The sequence below is a fragment of the Tachysurus fulvidraco genome, chromosome 10 (assembly GCF_022655615.1).
Source record: "Tachysurus fulvidraco isolate hzauxx_2018 chromosome 10, HZAU_PFXX_2.0, whole genome shotgun sequence".
In the NCBI taxonomy this organism is placed as follows: domain Eukaryota; kingdom Metazoa; phylum Chordata; class Actinopteri; order Siluriformes; family Bagridae; genus Tachysurus; species Tachysurus fulvidraco.
Genome location: NC_062527.1, coordinates 8910112 through 8932927, shown reverse-complemented (window position 1 = coordinate 8932927; position 22816 = coordinate 8910112). Strand labels below are relative to the sequence as shown.

General features: G+C 41.3%; 1 protein-coding gene across 5 annotated transcripts in view; it reads right to left on the bottom strand.

The window, feature by feature from the left end:
* The window catches only part of scaper (S-phase cyclin A-associated protein in the ER), a 92394-nt gene that overhangs the window by 6000 nt on the left and 63578 nt on the right, over positions 1–22816 (bottom strand). For all 5 annotated transcript variants that reach the window (XM_047819813.1, XM_047819809.1, XM_047819812.1 and 2 more), the window contains 5 exons: positions 15967–16090; positions 13391–13611; positions 10409–10564; positions 7529–7763; positions 4579–4728 (listed from right to left, as the gene is read on the bottom strand). In XM_047819813.1, the coding sequence (XP_047675769.1) occupies positions 4579–4728; positions 7529–7763; positions 10409–10564; positions 13391–13611; positions 15967–16090 (886 nt within the window). The remainder of the gene's footprint in view (positions 1–4578; positions 4729–7528; positions 7764–10408; positions 10565–13390; positions 13612–15966; positions 16091–22816) is intronic.

The following is a 22816-nucleotide window of genomic DNA, read 5'->3' as shown; positions in this document are numbered from 1 at the left end:
TTCCTCTTACCAAAACAGCATTAAGAGCTCTGTTTGTTTGAAAAAAGGGCAAATGATCAGTGATTTATTACAACTGCCTGACTGAATCAAACGTCAACTTCGATCCTTTGAAAGATAATCTCTCTGGGAGATCTTCACCAGGAGCCCATCTGACCTGGACAGCACTCAAACCCAGCATTAGACCTAAATGGGGCCCTAAATTCTGAGAGATTTATGGGAAGCTAAACAAAAAATGAAAGAGAAATCCAGAAAAAAAAAAGAAACCCCAACATATTATACTCGAGTGTGTTAAACCACAGTTTTCTGATGACGGCATGTGTAAATCACACACAGTCCTTGGCAGAGGCTTCGTCCTCTCTGCTGCCACTCGGAAGCTATGACGAGCGGCCACCCCCGTGCCTGTGTTTACTACAGACCTCTCACCAGCAACAAGGCCCAAAGGGTTGGGTTATCTCAGCTTTAATAAACTGTTGAAGCTGACATTTCAACATCAGTTTAGCTGTGGATTAGAGGACCAGCTCTATGGCTGGAGTTATGGCTGTTAGGATATGATGACAGTATGAGAGAAGTGCAGATAGCCCTGAATGTGGCAAAGAGAGGGAGCGAGTGGGAGATAAGTAGAGATGAGTGTCGAGAACCGTTTTAGCCTGGCTCTTTGAAAGAAGTGCCATGCTGAAATGTGTCTGTCTACATTAACCAGCTTGTTCACCTTTGCCATGCTATCCGTCAGCAGTGGGTGAAACACTAGGACTGCGGTACATGGATACCGATAACGCAACGGACGATGTTGTCTCTGGTTCTTTTTATCGGATGTTGCAGTGAGTAACACCGCTTGGCTGCTTTCCAGACATGAGACAATGTGAAAACAAAGCGATCAAAAAGGATCTTTGCAACAGTTGTTGATTGACTCATAAATCGAGGTCATGCAAAACAAACACATATATTACAGGTTTCACATTTATCTTTAAAGTCTATTATGAATGATTTGCACTTATTGCTGAACGGAACCTTTGATTAGAAGCTTGGCAAAAAACAAGCTCATAGGCTCTCATTAATAGCATCATAGAAACGATCAAACACAAGCCAATTTTGCCCCCGAATACAAACAATTCACAGCCTCTACAGTACGTCACTCAAGCAAAGTCTGAGTGAAAACGGGGCAGAGTAACACACACATGCTCTGAGAAGGCAGGGTATACAGTGCACACACAATTCCTCAAAGCCTGTGCTGATATTATGAGCAGTATTATTTCTCAGACGGACAAATATAAACACAGGCAGCTGGAACTGAATCAGCGATATGAGTCAGGAGTCTGGGGTCAGGGCTGCCTTTGTGTCCTGCCTTTGCTTACGTTAGCCTGAGAAAGGCCATCGCCCAGGCAAGTCCTTCATTTATACTGCCCTACAGTCTCATGGTCACACAGCAACCTCTGAGCCACTGCCAAGCAATACAAGAGTAACATACTTTTCACAATGTGATCTGCATAAATTGAATGCCAAAAACGTTTTAACAGCAATGTTTGAGAAAATGCACAGATTAAAACAAAACGTCCTGCAAGTTTTTTCGTCTGACAAATTTGGTGGAATTTTGTAAATGATGAAAACGTGAAGCCTGGTCAAATTGTAGCATAAAAAAAAAAAAAAAAACAGCTCGTGTCCTGGAACATTTAAACACTTTCCTGCAGAGCAGTTTTCAAATTAGCAAAGTGGGCTGGGGATAAATGAATATGCAAGAGGTGTATTTCCCCGTCTGGTTGCTGTGTTAACTTTCCCCTATCTGATCACAAAGCCTAATCATCTGTCACTCCTCCCCTTAATTCAATCCTCAGCTCTCATTCAATTATCCAATATAATATGCAAATCAGCCCCACAATGGCCAAGGTATGCTAATTGCGTACATCAAAATAATTAGATTGGATTGGAGTGGCAGAGGAGAACTGAACTGTAATAAAATAAGAGGCCCTTTTTTTAATTAACAGCAAAAATGTTTTAAATTAGAATCTGTAATAAGCCCATAAATTGCTCGGACTCTGACCCTCCCTCGAGGACGTTCAATCCTCAGGAGACTCACATAACTGAACCCTGTAAGAGTGAGTGAAGTGCTGTCACAGGCCGAGCTCCATACCTCACTGATCCAAGATCCTCGCCTGCATGTTCCGCCTCCAGCTAAAGCGCCAAAAATGCCAAGAATAAAACCACAAAGCCTGTCCATGTGGTAGGGCAGAACATGGCACAGGGGTACCAGAGCTGCTGCATTATTCAGCATTTTTATCAGTTGTTTGTATGGAGGAAAGCACATCTGGCTCATGATCTACTGAACAGCTTGCAGAAGATTAAGTGTACCTTTGCCACACACAAAGCATCATATATGCAATTTTTTGTAAAAGTGCATTAACGTTATTACCAACACTAAAAACTTCTCTCTTTTTAAAGACATTTTCCCAAACGTTTTCCAGGAGTACTTTTCATGCCCTGCATACATGATAGTTGTTGATCACAGAAAGATAATTTCAAAATGACTCACGTTAGCCAGCATCCTTTAGATTAAATTCAACAACACATTGCCTGACTGGCTGAAACACACACACCTACAAAGTTTTATAGAGATAATTAAAGCCATTATAGATCCAGCAGTTGCTTAGATTTGAACATAGATAGCTACATTTTTTCACACTGACCATGCAGGTCAGTCCTGTCAGCCAAGACCAAGAATCCGAGGCTGTCTTGTACACACATCCAAACTGTGGCAATTATGACCTCAGATTACAACATTCAATTGTTCAATGTTTTGTGCATGCTGAGATGCTTTTCTGCTCACCACACTTGTAAAGAATATTCAATTTCCATTTCCTGTGCCATCACCAAGCAACAAGGCATTTCCACACACAACTGTTGCTCACTCAAATGTTTTTTGTTGTTTTTTTTTTTTTAAATATAATTTTGTGTAAATTCTAGAGACTGCTGTGTGTGAAAATGCCAAAATATCATCAGTTTCTGAAAAACTCAAACCAGGCGTCTGGGCCCCAACATTTAGGCCACACAGTCAAAGGATCACCTTTTATTTTTTTTAATGCATTTTAATACTATACCACATCATTGGCTGATCAGGTAACAACATGAATATACAGGTGTTCATAATTAAAGTGAATGGTAAGATATAAATAAAAATAAAAAGATGTAAAATCTAATCAAAGCCCAAATCTAATCAGATGCCAAACTAGGCAAGCTTCTTGTCCAGTTCTCCTTTGTAATCTGATTTGATCTCAGTGGGATTCTGTTAGTCTATGGAACTGTATTTATTTTAGTCTTAATTTACTAACATTGCTGGAGGACAAGATTTCCCTATAGACATTGACTTTAATTATCTCCTTAAATGTTATATATTTTATTCCAGCACAAACTGACATGAAATCAAGTAGCCTTGCTTTTTTACCAAGTGCTTTAAAATGACATTCATACCCATCAGTTTTGCTCATACGAACCAAAAGAGTACAATATCTCTACAAAAATAACGCTAATATAAAAAATAAATAGGAAAAATACCATAAAAGGACAAAATATCTGTGTTTTATAAAAATTATTATACTATACAAAAAAAATCATTTTGGTTTTGGAACAGTTTAGTGATGTGTTATGGATTCTTTTGGAAAGGATTCCCAATAGCAGCAAGTTTCCCCACTGGGGATCCGTTACAGATCTCTGAACCCCAGTGTGACATCTCAAATCCGAAGGTGTAAAGTAATTTTCGGTAACAGGAGCTCTTGGCAGAAGTGGTGGCTTTAAATCAATGATATGTTCATCATATCTATCGATTATTCACAAAAACGCAAAAGCAGTTGTTTTGGTGCAGATTCTCCCCAAATCTAAGCCGAAATAATACATCGATTAATGACATGCAATTTAACAAAGAAAAACTTGTCATAGTTGCTAAGGTAATGTTTCTGTAAGACACAGAATGAATATATATTGTGTATGGTGATTTGTAACAGGAAGTCTTTAAGACTTTGCATATTCCTGTTTCTTAATAACATGACAAGTTGTGTTTTTTGTCTAATTAACTTAATTAACTGCTATAACGCATGTGACCACAGGAAGTAACATCTCATGAATGTTTGTCAGTGATAAATGCAACAATAAATGGTTAAAATGAACAGATTTGTCATTCATTATATGAAATAAATCAAATAAAATATTTCATACTGAGCTGAGATAGGATAATAATCCACTTTGCTTGGGTATCTGTTGTTATTATGCATCAGGCTACACCAAATCATTCTACAATTCGGCCTGTCATGCTTTAGTCTTTATATATTCTTTGAATATTTTAAATATTATTATTATTATTACACAAGCTGTAAATGTACTATAATATCAGCTTTCCATTTGTGTATTATTTTATGACTGTTCTTACATTTTTAGGTTGAAGAAGCAGCTTGCAGTAATAAACAGTAGTAAACTGCCGGCTTTTAGCAATGTTACATCTATAACAGACCCCCACTGGGAACTGGAATGATAGTCAGTTTGTTCTTCCCTCAACTATAACAGCCTGTTGTGTTTACCTGTCCACACAATGCTTACCTGGTTGTCTGGGTGGTTGACAGTGAAGTAGCCTACGCAGATAATGACCTCATGCAGCAGTTCCTCAGAGCTGTTCTGTGAGCAGTACCACAGGAGAGAACTCACGATGTGTCTAAAAGCCAGAGACAATCCCTCGGCTCCCAAAACAGACTGAAAAACATCAATGACAATATTAAGTTAGTTGCAGATCCCAGATTATTACATTTTTATTAAGATCAAAAGCAGACAAATCAAATAAGGAAGCAGATGAAGGTCAACGATTACATAGTCATCAGCTTAAAAAGACTTCTCCTACTTGAACCTAACCGGACTTCTCTAAACTGTTTATCTGTTAGACACATGGTACATTTTAGACCATAAGAAGATAACTAAGGTTTTTAAAGTGGACAAAAAGTTGGGGTTGTTGAGAAGGACTTGTGAGAGACTTTCCACAGCTCTGGAGACAGAGAGGTCCCACTCCAGACCCCCCAGTCTCCCTATAGAGGAGATGCTATCAGCCGAGCCACAGACAGTATTTATTAAACATGTCAGTATGACAAAGCGCCTCAGGGTCAGCACTGAGACTACTGACATTAGCTGTGGGGTGTGAGAGCTAAGGATGGAAGGTCTGAGTAAGCAGGCACAAACAAAAATACCTAAATAATGCCAATGCAACAAGGCTGTGGGATATGATGTTGGGTTTATATACACACACTTTATATTAAAGCAGCTTTAAATGTCTACACTAACAAAACACACCTATAACCATGTAACTTTAATAGCTGCAGATTTCTACCTTGTACCCAGTGTTCTTAGGGGGAGGCTCTGGTTCCACCACAATCCTTACCGCAATAAAGAGTAATGATTGTTTAAATGCAAATGCAACATTTTCTTTTCGGGTCTAGAGTTCAGTACATGGAGTACTGCTGTGGTGTAATCACCACATATCACAGCAATAAATCAGTTAAACACTACCTGAGTCGGATCTCACCTGAGCCTCTTTGCTCTAAATGCTCAATACTCAATATGTAGAACACAACACTAGCATGCAGACCGACATGTTGGCCTTAGGCCACGATTAGGATTTTCTCTTACAGTGGCTAGAGATTATGTAGAAGTTGAACAGAGCTATTGGATGTCAATGAGAGACTCTTCTGTCACAGTAGAAGAGAGGGGAGGAGCTGAGCTCTTCCGATGAACCTATTAGTCAGCTCTGTGTGCTAATGTAAACCACAAGGTGATTACAACTACAGCCCCCAAAAAAACAGCATTATTTAAAATGTTCATAAAACTTTGGTGTCGCTTTGACTACCAGCTGTTTTAAATATAGAAAGGATAAGATGGAGAGCATGGTAAAAAGAAAGCTGCACACATACGATACGCACACACAAAGTGTGAGTAATTACTGAAACCCATTAAAATAATTCATACACTTCCCGCACTTCCTCCCTCACGCCTCACTGTTTACATGGTGATTTACCATCATGAATCCATCCTTTACTCTTCATCAGGCCGGCTAATGTATGACCGGACAGGCTTCATTTAATGCCGCTCTCCATCCGCATAGCTGACCCGAAGCCTTCAACACGACTGGTCTGGGGTTAAGGGTCAAGCGTGTTTATGTCCATTGGGTTCCCTTTGTTCTAGGAAGAAATAGTGATTGCCTGCCAGTGGTACAGGGAGTTTAGCAGTGGTCATATCATTAGCACTGCCGGTCAAACTACTGCCTGAATATCTGAGCACAGGTATACTCGCTAGTCCGTTCACAAGCCCTCGAGAGATTTGACATCATTTTTTTTTCTCTGTACTGTTTGGAATGTTTGAGGGATGGGCTCAGCATGGCACGTTGTCAGCTAGCTCAAGGCAAATCTGTGGGCTTGCCTTGTGCACTAGAAAAACAAGCCCTGAAACACAATTTTGGCCAGACAGTGTGGCTGCAGTGAGCCCAACCTCATAGCAGAGACGGACAGAAGGGTGTACGCACCCGCTCTTATGTCATAAAGCTGTATTTTACAGTGCTCTACAATGTTCCCCAGGCAGTGCATAGAGACTGAGAATTATACATGGAACCTGGGATAAACATCACACTAGCAATTCAAAATGGGATTAAACAAGAACTAGCCAATAATCTGCATTGGTAGTTAAAAAAAAAAAAGATTTTAGTCCTGCCAAATGGTTGGTGTCGAATGTTTAATGTCAATCAAAAAGGAAAAAACAACAACGTTACCCCTTATAGGCTATATATATATAGTAAACATTAAATCAGGATAAATTTTCACAGCACAGCTTTCAGATTAAAAACAGGTGCTTTCTCTTTAAGACGTTGTAACTGAGAACAACTATGCCAGGTTTAATGGGAAAAAATGTGAAGCTGATTTTTTTTTTTTTTTTAATAAAAAGTGATTTGAGTTTTTGCTTTATTTGAACTTGAGAAGAATTATTTTAAACGTAAATGAATATACAGAACGTTAGGCTGACAATTCTCATTTGTTTTTCTGTAATCCAAGAGTTGTTATTATTTGATTGTCAGATAAAAAGCAACTGCACATTCAGTTCAGGAAGGTAAATAAAATAAAATAAAATACTGTACCTAGGAAGTATGGTGTAACTTTATGTAAATAAAGCCAAAATAATAAAAAATAAGCACAACTGCATATCAGCATCAGTTCATACTGGAACAGAGGGTGGACACTTTAACTGCAAACAGTTTAAAATTCTCTCAAACTAGAAACTAGAAAATGCATCATGTAAACCCGGACTGAACGCTCATGCCAATTCTGTAAGTCTATGATATGTACATTATTTAAAACTTATTGATCTTTATTCATCAATCTGATATGATGGTCACAGTATCAATATACTCATTATTGATACAAAGCATATCAATATACAAAGCATCCTTCCTTGCATAGTGATGCCTGGCAACTAAAGGTTTGCAGCACTATCCTGCAGAACACTACTGGTAGAGTACCTGGAAGGCAGTGAGGTCAAGCAGGGCAAAGCTGTTGAGGAATCGCAAGCCCTGAAGTGCCACCTGGATCACAGCAGGACTGTAGGGCTCCTGAAGCGATGCCACACTGCCAGACTCGGTGCTGTGCAGCAGGATACAATACAGCATGTGCAGCACACCAACAAGGTCAGTGTTCTGTAGCAGCGCTGTCAGTCCAGTAGGGTCCTGCCGCTTATTGTCAAAGATACAGGAGGAGCTGGGAAAGAGATGAAAAGGGGTTCTGAGAAATGCATTATGGGCACTGAAAGGAAAATATGTGGCTGACACATGTTCAATGCACGTAAACAGATCTAAGACAAACAAACCGTGACATTCATTTATTAAAATATGCACCAATATAGGCACATACACACAAACGTTTGTTTCACAATTTTTAAATAATATTTCTAAACATTTGTCAGACACATGGAGGCAGAAATATTGCTATAACCTCAGCTAAGGTGTTCCCTCATCGTATCAAATCTTCAAGGAAAGCAGAACCACCTCCCCCTTGTTTATGTACCATTCATCTGAACCGGAGTCCTTTCAAACAAAGCCAAACATGTGAGACAGCTCTTCACCAAGTCGGAGTGGTGAGAGGCAGCTGGAGAAGGAGACTCTGACAAGCGGCTCAATGTCTCACAACCCAAGGAGGTGCCGGCTGCTTTCTTAACCGCAAAGAGTCAAAGACCTAGGTTGCAGGGAGTGAGGGAAGTCTGGTCCCTGTGGCTTCTAGATTTACTTGCTAGACCAGGTCCTGTCCACTCGGATATAAATAACGGGGCAAAGCTTGTCTGTACAGCACGCCTACAGGACAGAGAAGCTTAACTGGTCATGTTCAGTCCTGCAGGAATCAGAACTAAGCTGTGGAGTAGCTAAACTGCAGTTTGAGGAAGAGGAAGAGGAAGAAGAAGAAGAAGAAGACCATCTGAGACCAGGGTCTGCATGTTCAAGGAAAGAAAGAGGTGTATAATTTAACAAAGCAATGACGACTAGCATTCGTGAAAACTGTAAGCAATGCGGCTTACATTCAAAATCACTCAAACACTAACATTTGGTATGCCATGAAATCACTGAAATATATGAGGCACTTTGACAGCCAAAAGACACTTTCACAATACAAACTACTGTCTCAGGCCCTTCTGCACTCCAGCACATTTAATTACAGCCCATCTTAGGGGATTTAAGACAGCATGTTTGTGTATTAGCCTGGACAACGCCGGGCGGATTAACAGGCTTGGTAACTCCACACCCTAGTCACAAATTATACAGGCAGTGGTGAGGCTGCCTTATCAGGCTGATCTGAGATCTGCTTTGCCATTTCTCTAATGACGGAGGTTAGTATTTGGATAGGAACATTTCCAAGATCAGCACAGTGGGATAATGTGCACCTGAAATGACACTAAAGATAATGCCAGGATCTTGATGTTGAGAACCCAACAACACACACCCTAATGAGTGAAAGAAGGGCACAGTTTTGAGCTTATAAAGCTGTTCTGGGATCAGTTCACCCAAAACCAAATCCTTAGCATACATATAAGAGTCAAAATCCTAAAGCAGTTCTCAGGGTAGCCCGACTTGCGCAGACACTTAGGATTAGCGTCTGTGTGAGGGAACAAAGACTCAGTTCTTTCTCACTGTGACTCTGCATGACAGGTTCCACATCCCCTGACTGGGACACAGCCAGCACGTGGGATGAAAGTGAAGGCCTGACAGTGGCAATCTGAGCCTGCTCACCAACCCTGAATCAGCCTGCATGATTCAACCATCCTTACAGCTGAACCTGTGCTAATGCAGCTATTGTCTACCTGATTTACAGTTAACCGGGAAGAAAAACGTGGCAGTTTAAATTCAAAATAAACCACTGTGGAGAGAGAGAAATACAACACAAAGAAAAAGATGGAAGATAAGGATCTTACCATTCAGCAACAGATCAGCAGCCATCAATGAGCACAATTCAGCTCATGACAGGTAATTATTAGTATAGCACATCAACCCACACTGTGGTTTAGAGTTAATGAACGGGGGTTTGCCTGCCCTCTAGATGTTACCCCACTGTGCATGCTGTTACATGAAGTCAACCAAGCATGGAGTGTGGAAATTAACAACTGTGTATCTACATGACCCCCTCTGTCAAGCAAATCCCACGACACAGCAAGCAACAGAGAGCTGAAACACTTCAAAACATTCACACCATATTTCTAACTGGAATGACTTTCTGGCTTCGCACCTAGTGAATAATAGTTGTACAGAGAAATAGATGGCTGAATTAGAAGCATGTTGATTATTATATGGCAATGTGGAGTGGAGCTATTAAAAGTGGAGAGCTGTTGTTGCTGGGGTTTCTCACAGATATTTAGTGACATGGAGTTGGGGAGAGGGAGAGAATGGTGTTAAACAGCTGGACAGTGTTACAGCACACAGCAGCTGGACATGTACAGGGCTGGGCACAGCGGCGAGGGCAGGGCTGGTCAACATGACCGAGACAGACCTAACAATATCAATAAACACATGCAGACACAAAGACACTCAACATTTAAGAAGGTACACTTTTTAAGTGTTCCAGACATGAAAGGTTTTATAAAGGGGAAAAGGAGATACAGAGTTGAGTCACTGCCAGGAATTCCTCAGAGTTTGGGCTCATGGAGCTTGCCATTGTCAATGAACACACGCTCACATACATATATACATACATACACGTACACACATTACACAGACAGACACGTGTGTGGGTGGGCTGAAAGCAGGAGTTTACAATGAGCGAGATGGAACTAGATGAACAACTAGTGATTGATGACATTCTGGTATCTGTGTTATAGCACATCAGGAAGAGACAAGAAGAAAGATAGAGATGCCACTCACCGGCCGTTCACAACAAAACACAACTTGCACAGGGCAAGGAGGAAAGCTGTAGCCTGCTCCAGAAAGGCAGACATTTTAGGACTCTCATCGACCGGGCCTTGCACAGACAGGAAGCAGCCGTACAGCTGGTCAATCACACCCATGTTCACCACATAGCTGAGGAAAACCAAGACGTAATATTAGTCGGTTCATGAAAATGTATATGTTCACAAACAAATTTAACATGTATATAGAATTTTATAGGAATCTAGAATTTATAACATATAAGCAACATGTCTGGGAGCATGTCGCTTTTAAATCAAGAGAATTAATGACTGCCAATTGAATGTGTGGGGATTGGGGATATCATACTTCGGACAGCTATAATTACAACATAGTACACTTGAGAATGAGATGGGAGACACTGAATAAACACCATATTTATGTTGATTCTAGTTCCCAGTGGTGGTGTAATGAATATCCTATTATTTGCTTTGCACCTACAGACTAGACAATTGTTGTAGATTATACTTCTAAACATAAGAGAGTGTAAGGGAAATCTAAGCATGCGATCTGAATGGATTTCTATGGAGTTCACACTTCAATAAGGTGTCGACGTGTGAAACACAGCAGGCTGGACGAGGCTTTTATGGGCACCAGGTAATGTTGTGAGAGCTGATGTGGAATGAAACATTGAAAATTCTTTGACATGAAGGCCGAATCACAGATCGGCTCTATTCTGGCTATAGATTAGAATATGAATATGATCAAAACTAACTCATCCATGTTAAAACATTCATATTCAGTACATTATGCAACATAACTCAGAACTAATCTCAGAAATTAGGCGACAGATTCAGTTGCACTGGTCCTGTCTACACACAACTTATCCAACAAAGTGGAAATCGGAGCTCGCGTCTGAGCCTGCCACTCCTGTCTATTGTCCGCGTCTCTCTCATTTGTCCAGGCAAATGACAGGTCTCATGTTGGTGTTAGCCCCACCCTCCGAGCTACAAATCAGACCTAATTACAGCATTATTGGGCAGACTGTGCCTCCATGTGCCAGCCCAGGTGGGGGTGGGTGGTTCAATCTTCTCTTCCTGAACTAGAGTAGTATCTCATAGCTCAGGTATGTCTGTCCCCTCCACCCCCTTCCTCCTCCAGTGACTGGAGGCTTCACAATGTCAATCAACAGACCTCTCAGTGAAACAGTGTCTGCTAGAATCTGCACTACAGCAACAGCTCCTTTCCATAGCTCTAAACAGCTAAATTTCTTTCACGCAGCCATTTAGCAAATTGTTTCCCAGTTCCTTCCTCTCACAATAAACTCTACACAAAATAAATGATTGAGCACTCTCCTTCGTGTCTTTCTCTGGCATTCCACACCTTGTTATGGCTGTCACTCAAAGTTTTCTCAGGTAATTATGATTCTCCATCTGCCCCGCCTTCCTTCAGTAGGTCACCTGTGCCTTAAACCAAAGCCACTTGTTATTACCTTATCCTGGCTTGAATGAAGCCGAAAGGAGCTTTAACACACATGATGGTGCAGCCTTACAAAGTTTAGGTCTCAGTGAAAAAAGGGCCAAAGTGTTTGCCTAAGAACAATGGGAGGGTAACAAATTGTTACACTGGATTTGTAAATTGTTCAAAACCCTTATTACATAATTCTTTTTCCATTTCATCATCAAATATGAATTCTGAATTCTGTTTCATCTCTTCTAGCAGGACTAGAATAAAGATTTGTATTGGAACTGACGAATGACGAATGTACATTGGAACGTACAAAAACATCAAGAATGTGGGCATTTTTGAGAGATAAGGTGAATGGATATAAAGCGCTTGAGTGGAGTCGTGCATCGCTGGCTGACAGACTTACTTCTTTAATCCATGTATTTAAAGTAACTGTGCTATCCTGAGCTGTCTCACTGTGGTTTTGAATGATTTAATTATTTACATTTTGAGAAATATAACCAAACTAAATCTATTAGCAAGTACTGTGAGGTTGGTAGCATCCGCAGGGGGGTGGGGTCTTGGGGTAGTGGTGGGGGCAGTTGGTGTTTTGGAATGGTGGTGAATGGGAATTGGCCGGAATTCCTATTGGAGTGGGATTAAAAATCTTTCTGGTATCAAAACAGACTATTCTTAATGTTAACATGTCAGTCTTGTCTAGACGATACCTTTATAGTTTGGGTCACTTTATGTTTGCTAGGCACAAAGCCACTGAGACACTGAGGCACTTCTTCTCAGAGGAAGTATAGAAGTGAAGTGAGACTGTGGGAAGTTTGGGTTCCACTAGGACTCCAAGGCAGTCTGTCTTTCTTCATGGATAGGGACTAAACCAAAAGTTTGGTCCCTCCTGCGTGCCCTCTTGCTCTCAGACCAAGTTCAACTGGAAGTCGTGCAATTCCAGAAACAGATTTTGGCTGCAGCTCCTCTTGGCTGAAGTAGACTTAAGGACTTGAGATTTGAGCATATGTGGTATGTATTAAAAAGGGTAAACTATGACAAGCCTGCCAATAATTCAGAAATGGCTGACACCAAACCAGGGTGATGTCAAAGCTTGAACATGGCTGCATAATCTTCCCTCTGTACAATGTCAAATGATGGGCATGGACAGGGTTTCAGGAGCAGCTTCTTGAAATCTGGTCCCATGATTGTGAATATACCAGATACAGGAAAAGCTTCTGGTTTGTCTCCAAGTGAGCTTTCCCTGTAGAGAAGAATCCTTTCCAATACTCATATTTTACTGGTACAATTTACTGAGCAGAAATCCCCTTACAGACTACTAGCTATGTCACATTAAACATGAATCTGTGAGAAAGAATGTGGAGGTTAAAAAACAGCATGTCTTCCTGCTTCAGAGCAAAAATCAGAAAGAAAGGGACTCGGCTGGGTACCAATTGAAAAGAGCAGATATTCCACTACAAGAATGTGTGTATATGGCAGAAAAGAAGACATTTACAAAAGGGAATAAAAAATGAAATAACTAAAACACAGACTGACCTGATGAGGTCTTGAGCACGGGAGGTGAAGCTTTCGACTGACTTGGTCTTCATATCGGGGGACCAGATCCAGGAAGAACTCTTTCCAGCTTCCAGTTCAGCAGGTTCTAGATGATTCACAACTGTAGCAATGGTCTGGAGCAGACCGGTAGTCAAACCCTCAAAAATCTGTTTGTTCACAGTGCGGCCAAAGATGGACTTATCCTCCTCAGGAACATAGAGCTAACAACATGACAGATAGGAGATGGAAGATTAAAAATGAGTGAGAGAAGCAGTAAGGGAAGAAGTGGGAGATTGCAAGTGTGTATGTCTTTGAGAGAGAGTGTGTGTGAGTAGTTGTTTAAGAATAAGAGCCACTGAAAAGTGCTATGTTTATTAGGCTGGAACAGTGTCACAAAATGCATAATAGATCTTTATACATCACTTCAGACTCAGCTAGACAAATCCTTTTTTATCCAGAGATGGAATATTAACGCCTAATAGACTTAACTCTAACATCACTAAATAAGGTTTCAGATCAGTGATGTGAGTTTTGAAAATCTAACCCTTTATCTTGACTGTAGGTCTAACCCACTGAAGCAAAGCTTGCCTTTACCTCTAATCTTGGCAGTGATATGTATCTGAGCTCATTCAACGTTAGCTCCTGCAGTCTCAATATCAACTGCACAATAGACGAGGACATTTAAACCTCAGTGTGCATTTTAAAGCCTGTCCAATTAAGTCAGGGGGGTGCAAATAAAAACGATCCCTTCCTCTTTGTTTTCAGGCACATACCATTAGTCTTTGGTTGGAATCCTGATCCTCCGAGACATAAATAACAACACGCGTCTTATTTATTATTCATCAGCTCTGGGCTATAAACTGACTGTTAAACTCAGAGTGACACTGTCACTGGTGGCATGCCAGCAAGGGGCATACAAGAAGCCTGGCAGGGTGCTGCTAGTGGCATCATGTAACTGGCACGCAGACCCTACCCCCGAGTGAAGATTGCTGGACTTAACAGATACTAATGAGTGCTTACTTTGATTTAAGCGTTTTTGAATCTTCTGGCTGGGGTTATGATTTTCATTCCATTAAAAAGCAATCCTGGCATATATAACGTGCGTGCACTATAGGCTCTCTATATATAGGCTCCTGTATCATTTCATCACTTTTGCTAAACACTTTTCCAAAGCTTGGATCGGATCATTAAATAAAGAACTCGGATGTCTGATCATCAGATAAGTGCTTGGCAAGGAGGTGTGTGATTCGGCATGGGCCAGTCATTCTGTGGAAGGAAGTAATATACAGCGCTAGTACAGCCAATGGTCAGATGTCAGCTTTAACTGAGGGACAAATAAGAACACTGACAAATCAGGCAAAGCCTGCTACATTCTTAACAAATCTAATTACAGGAGGGGAAGGGGAGAGAGACGCCATGGCTGCCCGGCACTACACACACTCACTCTTAATATCCATATACAAAGTTAACCACAGAACTATATTTGTGTGTTATGGTATAAATACTAAATATACCGACAGCTAAGCTGAACCTTAACTTCAGCATCCAGAAGGATATCTTGTATTTCTTTAGCAGTTAGTTTAGGTAAATGCTACATTTTTGGTTTAGCAAAATAAATCAGAAACAAACAAATGTCTATAACATGTAAAATTTTGTATATCTAGTGGCAAGCCAGCATGGAAAATACAGGTGTTAATAATACAAACAAATCCCTTATGACGCTCCAATTTCTTATGTTTTGAAAATTCACCAAACAGACAGAATCACTATGTGAGAGGTCTGACTAGCTGCTGGGCTAATTCACATGTAAACAAATGCTTTGAGAGGAACCTCATCTCTTACTACGCCCACAGGAAATATGACTTCTCCAAACTGGAACTTCCAGACCACACTAAACCTGGTTCAAGGATTTGCCAAGTGTTATTTGTTTAGAATTGAGCGCACACACCACACTTTTGCATTTTTTGCAAGTTTTGCATTTACAACTAAAAATGACTTCATTCTAGTCTTGAAGGAAACAGTACTATCTATGGCTTGTACATACATGCTTTTACTGAGTCTTTCTCTAAATTTCTCCTAATTGCTTGTTTCTACTACAAACCCATGTGTTTATCGGTGTATTTGGTGTGAGATTAACCCTCCCATTATCGTACATCTGTCTACCAGTGGGAGCTTTTGAATGATATCACATAATAAACACTCAGACAGAAAGAAATTAAATCTAGCAACAGTGCTTTCCCAGAACTCCCAATGAATCAGTGACTCATGTAAACTAGACGTGTGATGTATGTGCTAGGGTTCTTTTTTGGCTCTGCTCTCGCATCTGGTGGACAGGATACGTTTGTTCAAGCACAAGGAACGATATCAGAAACATTTAACAATTAAACGGTTATTAAACATAATTTAATTACAATTAAATAAATACATTTTAAATAATCAAATTAATTAGTATTATATTATTAATTGTTATATAATATAACTGATTTGTTAAACAGCAATAATGCAACAGTGGAACAATAATAGTTCTGAGCAACATGATTAATGGCAAACAAGTGTGTCGTGCGTGAAAGGTCTACCGTTAGTTGGTGGAGAAGGAGGTCCAGGAGAGGGGTGATTTTGTTGCTGTAAAAGATGTAAAAGCAGTTGCTGTAGCAGTGGGAGCAGGCCTGGGAATAGACATTCACAGTGGCATACAGAGACCTGGAACACACAACAGATTCAGTTTAGAAAAGCCAAACACTCCTTGTGGTTTGCTTCCCCATTAAAGATAAGCATGTTAACAGGAGCAGGGCAGTATAATAGGGCAGATTCTACATTACATTTCACATGCTGCCAAATAAAATGAGTTGTAGTAAATCAGAAAATAATAATAATAATGATAATAATAATAATGGGGTTACTGGCTTAAAGTGTAAACATCACATATGTCTAGCACAACCATATAATGACACATTTATATTAAAAAATGTAAGGAGAACATCGCTGTATCTTCTCATACATGCTCTCAAGCTATCTTTCTTAACAAGACTAAAGGAACCAGACGACTCAATCTCTCCACCATTTCCTCTTCTTTCTCGCTCCTTCATTCCACCTCCATCCCTCCAAATCACTCTATCACTGTTTGTCCTGTCATCCCTTACTATTCTTTTTCTTCCCATACAGAGATAAGGAACAAGCCGTCAACGCCTGTAGGCCAGTCAGCAGTCAGTCAGTCCGCTGTATTATGTCTGCTGAACACCAGCCTCAAAGCAGATTAATGCTGCTGATAAGTGACCAGTCACACCACTCTGACTTTGGCAGACCCTTCACCCAATCCACTCCCTCCTTTCATCAGTTAATATTTTCTGACAACTGTATATTTTAACCCAAAGCAGAGTGGCGGGGCCCTATCTGTGGTGTGGACGAAAGGAATCCGACTTTCCTGGTTTAAAGTAGGCCGTGTTTATTCGCAGTCGTAAACATTTTGATATCTACCGCAACCGTCGCCATCTGTTCGGCGTTTTCAGCCAAACTCTATTGGCGTTCGGAATAAAAATAACGGCGGCCCACAGACGTCTTGGCCTGTCGATAACTTCCACCCAGCGGACAAAAGCAGGAATGTATATTTAAACCGCCGACGGACAGATCTGGGAGATAGCGGTGTCAGTATTGACATAGCGGCATAAAAGTGTCAGCCATGCAGCATGGGACTGAGGGGAGAAGGCGCTCTGACTGGACTCCTGGGAAAGAGTCCAAGTGTTCCACACATCACTCCGAGCCTCGCACTTTTTCCGCCGCTTGATTGCTGCTCCTTATAAAAATAGGGTGTACCTATTTTATGTGAAGTTATTAATCGACATGTTTTCACCTCCGACAAACTAACAATAAATGTTCCGGACAAGGTGCTGAGTGAGGTCTGGTTCAATTTATGTACGATGTTTAAAAATCACTCGCTCAGTGAGCACATGGAACATTGATTCGCAAGAGCACGAACAGTGTAGTGTTTCTTTTGCACTGATAGAAAGCTATCTATTGAGGAGTGAAACAGAGCCACAGGGAGTGAGGGGGGGAGGGAGGGATGGTTATGGGTGAGTGGAGTGATACTGCAGGCTCTGTTCGGTAAACGCGGGAGAGAAACATGAGATCCCCTCCGAACTGTGCACTCTGGGCAGCCGACCAGCATTGCCTCTGCCTCACTGATTTTCCAGTGGAAAAAAGAGCCCTGATTGTGGAACTTCTACTCAAATCAACTTTGGTTCCAAAAAAATGGAGAATATTCTCAGTGTGACCAAACAAAATTAGTGAGTGCACCTGTAAGATAGAACTGGCTTATGTTTTAGACAATAATACATTCGCGCTCGGAATAGGTTACTTTAGGTGTAGCACTTTTTTTAAATCTCGTCATGATATTTAAGGTATCCATATTGAATTTAGGCTGATTTTTGAAGGATCGGTGGTGTCGAATAACCAGACTAGGATTGAGTGATAGGCTTCAGAGTGTTCAGGGTTCACCAAGTACAAACACTGAGTTGAAAGATTAAACCCGATTGCGGTTTAAACTGTTTTTAGCAATTTACCTGTGACTGAAGGAAAAATAAAATAAAATAGATTTTCACAAATTAACTCATTTTTAACCGCGTCTGCATTTTAGTCATATGCTAAACAAACATCTGGTCAAGAACAGACTTAGGGCCCAAAATTCTATAAATCTTGGGCCTTAAAATTTCCAATAAATAAATATGAACAATAAACATACAGGGATCCCAAATTCATAGCTGTAATTTGGTCCAACTTAAGAAGGCTGACTAAAACCCATGCAAAATGCATGGTGAACCTGATCTAGGTGCACGTTTACGAGGTTCGAGAGGAGCAGGTTATCTGATGCCTATAGGATCATTTGTGGGGAGGAATGCAGAAGGATTGGGCAGGATGGGGCAGCCCTCAGGTGGCTCACATGGTTAAACAGCAGATTAAAGAGCACACGACTAATTTCTTTACACTAATCTTTTTAAAGGGCAGAACAGCTGTCTACTGGCCAAATCCTACAACTAACCCCTTAGTGCTAGGATCAACCCCCCAACATATAGCAAATAAGTCCATTTAGGGATCTAGGGGTCAAGGCAGAAGAAGGGTGCAATAATCAGAGCTTTCAATATACAATAAATGGTTACCTCATACATGTAATACATAGCGGACTTCAAACCGACCAAACCATTTTGGAATATCTTCATCTTTAAGAGAGCACCACAGCTGTGCAAGACCTAGTGCTAAGCAACAATGCATAAGGAACAAAGCTATTGCATATTTTACTGGGTGTGGTGTTACTCAACTACTTCTACAGTTGCAGTGTTCAACTCTGCCTGACTAGTGTGCTGATTATTGATTTGTCTCTTCTAGGTGCGTTTCCATCACGGTTCCACAACCTTTCAGAGACTACAAGGTTGCTAGACAAGTTTCTGGTTTGTGTAGCCACCACAAAAAAACCCCTAAAAACAAACAAACAAACTTGGAATTATGCAAAAAACCAAAGGTGAAGCACAAGAGTTCTGACATTTTAGTATGTGTCAGAATGCAGCTTGGAGAGAAAAAAAGAAGCCTGAAATAATAAGAGAGTGATAATTTTGCTTTGCTAATATTAGAGTAGGTGTGTGAACCACACGCATATGCACAGAGCGGAAACAAGAAACGTTAAACATTTTAGTGGCACAAGACACATTCAAAATATAATTTTGCCATTTTTGATTCTCCACTTGTGTAAAAAAAAACATCATGGAAGTTTTGCTGTTTGTGCCATAATGCTAAAAAGGTTTAATAACTGTTTATTCACTAGGGTTGATCATCTACTGAATCTTAGGTTTGAACAATAAGCAAATTTCCACATTAATTGTGCTTGTCCCTAGTTGCTGTGTTGGGAAAAACTCTGGAAGTTCCTGTGCTTGGCCTGAAGTTCCTGAAATGGTTCTTGTGGTGGAAATCGAATGCTGAACTCAGGCTAGACACGTAATAAAATAGATATAGCTGTCGCTGTCCTGCTAAAATGACTTTAATTGTCACACTCCTGTCAGCAACAGGAAGCTGTAACCCGGTTGCTTTTTCAGCTTGCTCTCGGCTAACTGAGAGTGATTAGCATGACACCTAACACCAGGCTTGCGTATGGTATCCCAAGCTCCCTCTCCCTGATGATGACAGCTTGCGTCAAAGATTTTGATGAGCAATTTTGTGAAGTGCCATTGTACTTCTTCTCGTGTTACTCGGGGAGTATGCAGCAGTGGCCCACATGTGCCACTCGTTCTTGACGGCAACATTCCTTGCTCTGAGATTCCCTGACAGACTGCTGTTCCTGACAATGCTCGCTGGCCTCAGAACGGCCCACGTTGCTCGGTGCCCATTCTGCTACCAGACTGTAGGCTGCCCCCAAAAACAACAGGCGCATTGTTAATCTGGCCATAATGAAGCCTTATCTTGTAGACATAGGATTAAGTTCCAAAGGTACCCTACACTGACGGAGCATAGAGTATAGGGGATAAAGAAAAGGGGGGCTGTGGTGAGAGAGAGAGAGAGAGAGAGAGAGAGAGAGAGAGAGAGAGAGAGAGAGAGAGAGAGATTTCAAAGAAGATAAAGAGGAAGGGATAAAGAATACAGGACCAAGAGATGCAGATAACAAGCACTGTAATCTCCTCACCTACTCTAACCAGCTTAACCTCAGACACCCAAGCAGACCTACCCTCTGATTAGCCCACCGTGACAAACAGTAAAGGCCTGCTTAAGGTAAGAAGCACCTCTCCCACAGCCACACCTTTGCACCCTCTCCCTCACATGTACATCACACCCTCAGGGTATATTTATCAGCCTGGGTGGCCCTAGTTACCGGGTCACTAAACTGACCTTTTGGGCTCAGATAAACCCCTGTAACCCATTCAGAAATCCATGGGGTATCCCAGGGACAACAGGCAGATGGCAGGAAAGATGGGAAACCTCCCGGGACGTCATGGGAGGTGGTATCAATTGTAAAAACTTGTCTTTTACAAAACTGCAAAGGTTTGGAAACTAAAGCCGCATGGGAACATAGGGGTTCTTCATTGGGAGAAGGAGCACCCAAAACCAGAGAACTGGATGTGGTGGATAAGCAGCAGCAACAGGTAAAGATCCTTTTCTGCACCCCCTTGTAACTGGGTTATCAACCAGGAAATAGCCTGACCTAGGCCAGAAGCTCACATTTCCCAATCTCTCAATATAATCTCCCCCTTTCTCCTATATGTCCACTCAGGCTTGACGTACGCAAAACACAGAAATCTGAACAAGTACTCAGCCTGACTGCAATACCTGCTTTTGGAAAGGAAGTGAAGGAAAAAAGGAGGGGGCCTTGAGGGAAAGGAAAAGCTAGAGCCAAAAAGAAAAGGTGAAGAGCAAATCCTTTGCCTAGCACTTGTCCAACAATCCTTTCTTTCACTGCAATCCAAATGACATTTAATTTGATTCTGCCACTGATCTTTTCCGATATCATGACTGCTTCCAAGACATCCATTCCTCCCGGTGTTCTGCAAATGGCCGGGCATAAGCTGGGGCATAAGTCTCGGGTGCTCTGTCACGCACCGCACAGCATGCGTACACACATGCGCGTGTTCGGCATAATGGCATCCTGAAATGAAACCATGCTTGGTGGAAGCTTTCACCGGGTACATTTAGTCATCGTGTGACACGGAGGTGAGGTGACAAGCAGCCCCGCGTCGCTGGGCTCACAGAAAGTGAGACAGCACAGGATGCAGGAGCACAAAGTGAACCACACTTAGAGTAAGAGCAAAGTGCTCTCCATTTCCAAACCTTTTCAAAGACCTGTTGACCTTGGGGAAAGTTTCAAATGTCTCCAGTCTATTTAGAAAAACTGATTTCCTTAAAGTCATTTGTAAAATCCGTTTAGAAGTGACCCCCACCATCGCACAGCGTGTGTGTCGCTGGGATAGCTGTGACTTAATCATACTCCGCTCCCTGTTCTCGGTCTTGTGTGCTGACAGCAGCCTGGTCTGAAGCCCAGCTCTCTCACTTTCCCCTCTCTTCTCTTCAGTGACCCCTACTGGGAGACCAGAGAATTGCTTAAAAGCTCTACAAACTCATTTGAAAGCCAGACACACCTCCAAGTGCAATCACACACTCTTCATCCCTGAGGGAGACGTAAGAGTCAACGAAAGAGAGAAAGAAAAAAAAAACACTTTACAGCTTAATCTATGTGCTTTCTTGTCTTGTCTCAGGGGATGCAAAACACTTTACAGTATAAAAGCATACAAGGAGGCTCTCTTACAGACAAGCAATGAGAATTGGGCACATCATCGTCAACGTGTCGAAGTGCGAAAAATTCAGAAAGCATACATTTCATAATAATTTAAATGATCAAACAGAAAGCAATCATGGCTGATTAATTTAAAAGATCAATAAGGTGACAAGTAACAAAATTAAAATGAAAGTATTGTCCCCTTTCCAGCACTGTTGGTGTAAAATACATGTAAAAAGTGTCCCTCTATCTGTATACTGGCAGGCATCTACTACAGGCTCTCATAACCAAAGAAGTGAACTTGACAGTATGCTGTTTAGCAAAGTTTCTCAAAAAATGGGCAAGAATAAAATTTTACTAACAAGAAAATCACCATAGCAGGATATGCAAGAGTGACTGTTTCACATGTACTTTTATATCCCCATCATCCTCAGTTAAACAGTAAGCGTGCGGGTTAACGTCCGGGTTGTTGCATGCTCTTCCCCTGCCCTGTTACTCAAACAAACGTAATGACCTTCCTGCTCCAGACATCCGACCCCCATTTCCTCCCCCTGCTGCCCAGCCCTCCACTCTGAGCCGCAGTGTAACACAGGGACATTAACGGAGCCTCGCGCTGGAATTAGCCCATTAATGTAATGCTAACAAGATGGAATTCTCCTCCCTGGGGCGTAATATTCCAGCAGCATCTCCGCAGTTGTTCTTTTTTGTAAATCACTCAGCTTATCTGAAAGGAGGCGATCGATACACCAGCATTACAGTAAACAGATAAACTAAAGCTGTTGTGAGGGTTAGTGTCTCAGTCCAGTTCCATTATGAAGCAGAGATGAGGAAGAATGATTAGCGCATACGCACTTAAGTCATGCCCTGTTCCCATACTGTACGTTGTAGTATCCCGTCATCATTTTCTTAGAAGAATGAAGCTTAAAAAACAGTGCATGTCAAAACGACAGTACCTGCTCAGGAGTTACAATAACTATAGAGCAATTTGAGTGTGAGTCCGGAGAAATTAGGCAGTTTTACTTATCCTAATCTCTGCTCCGTCTGTCATACAGGAAGAAGAAATGAGATCCTGATCGTTCTCAGTGTACATCATTCTGAACAAAGACAATATCTTGAGACGTTTTTCTAACAGATGTTAAAGGTAAATTATTTTAAAGAATAAAAATGTCCTTTATTGTTTA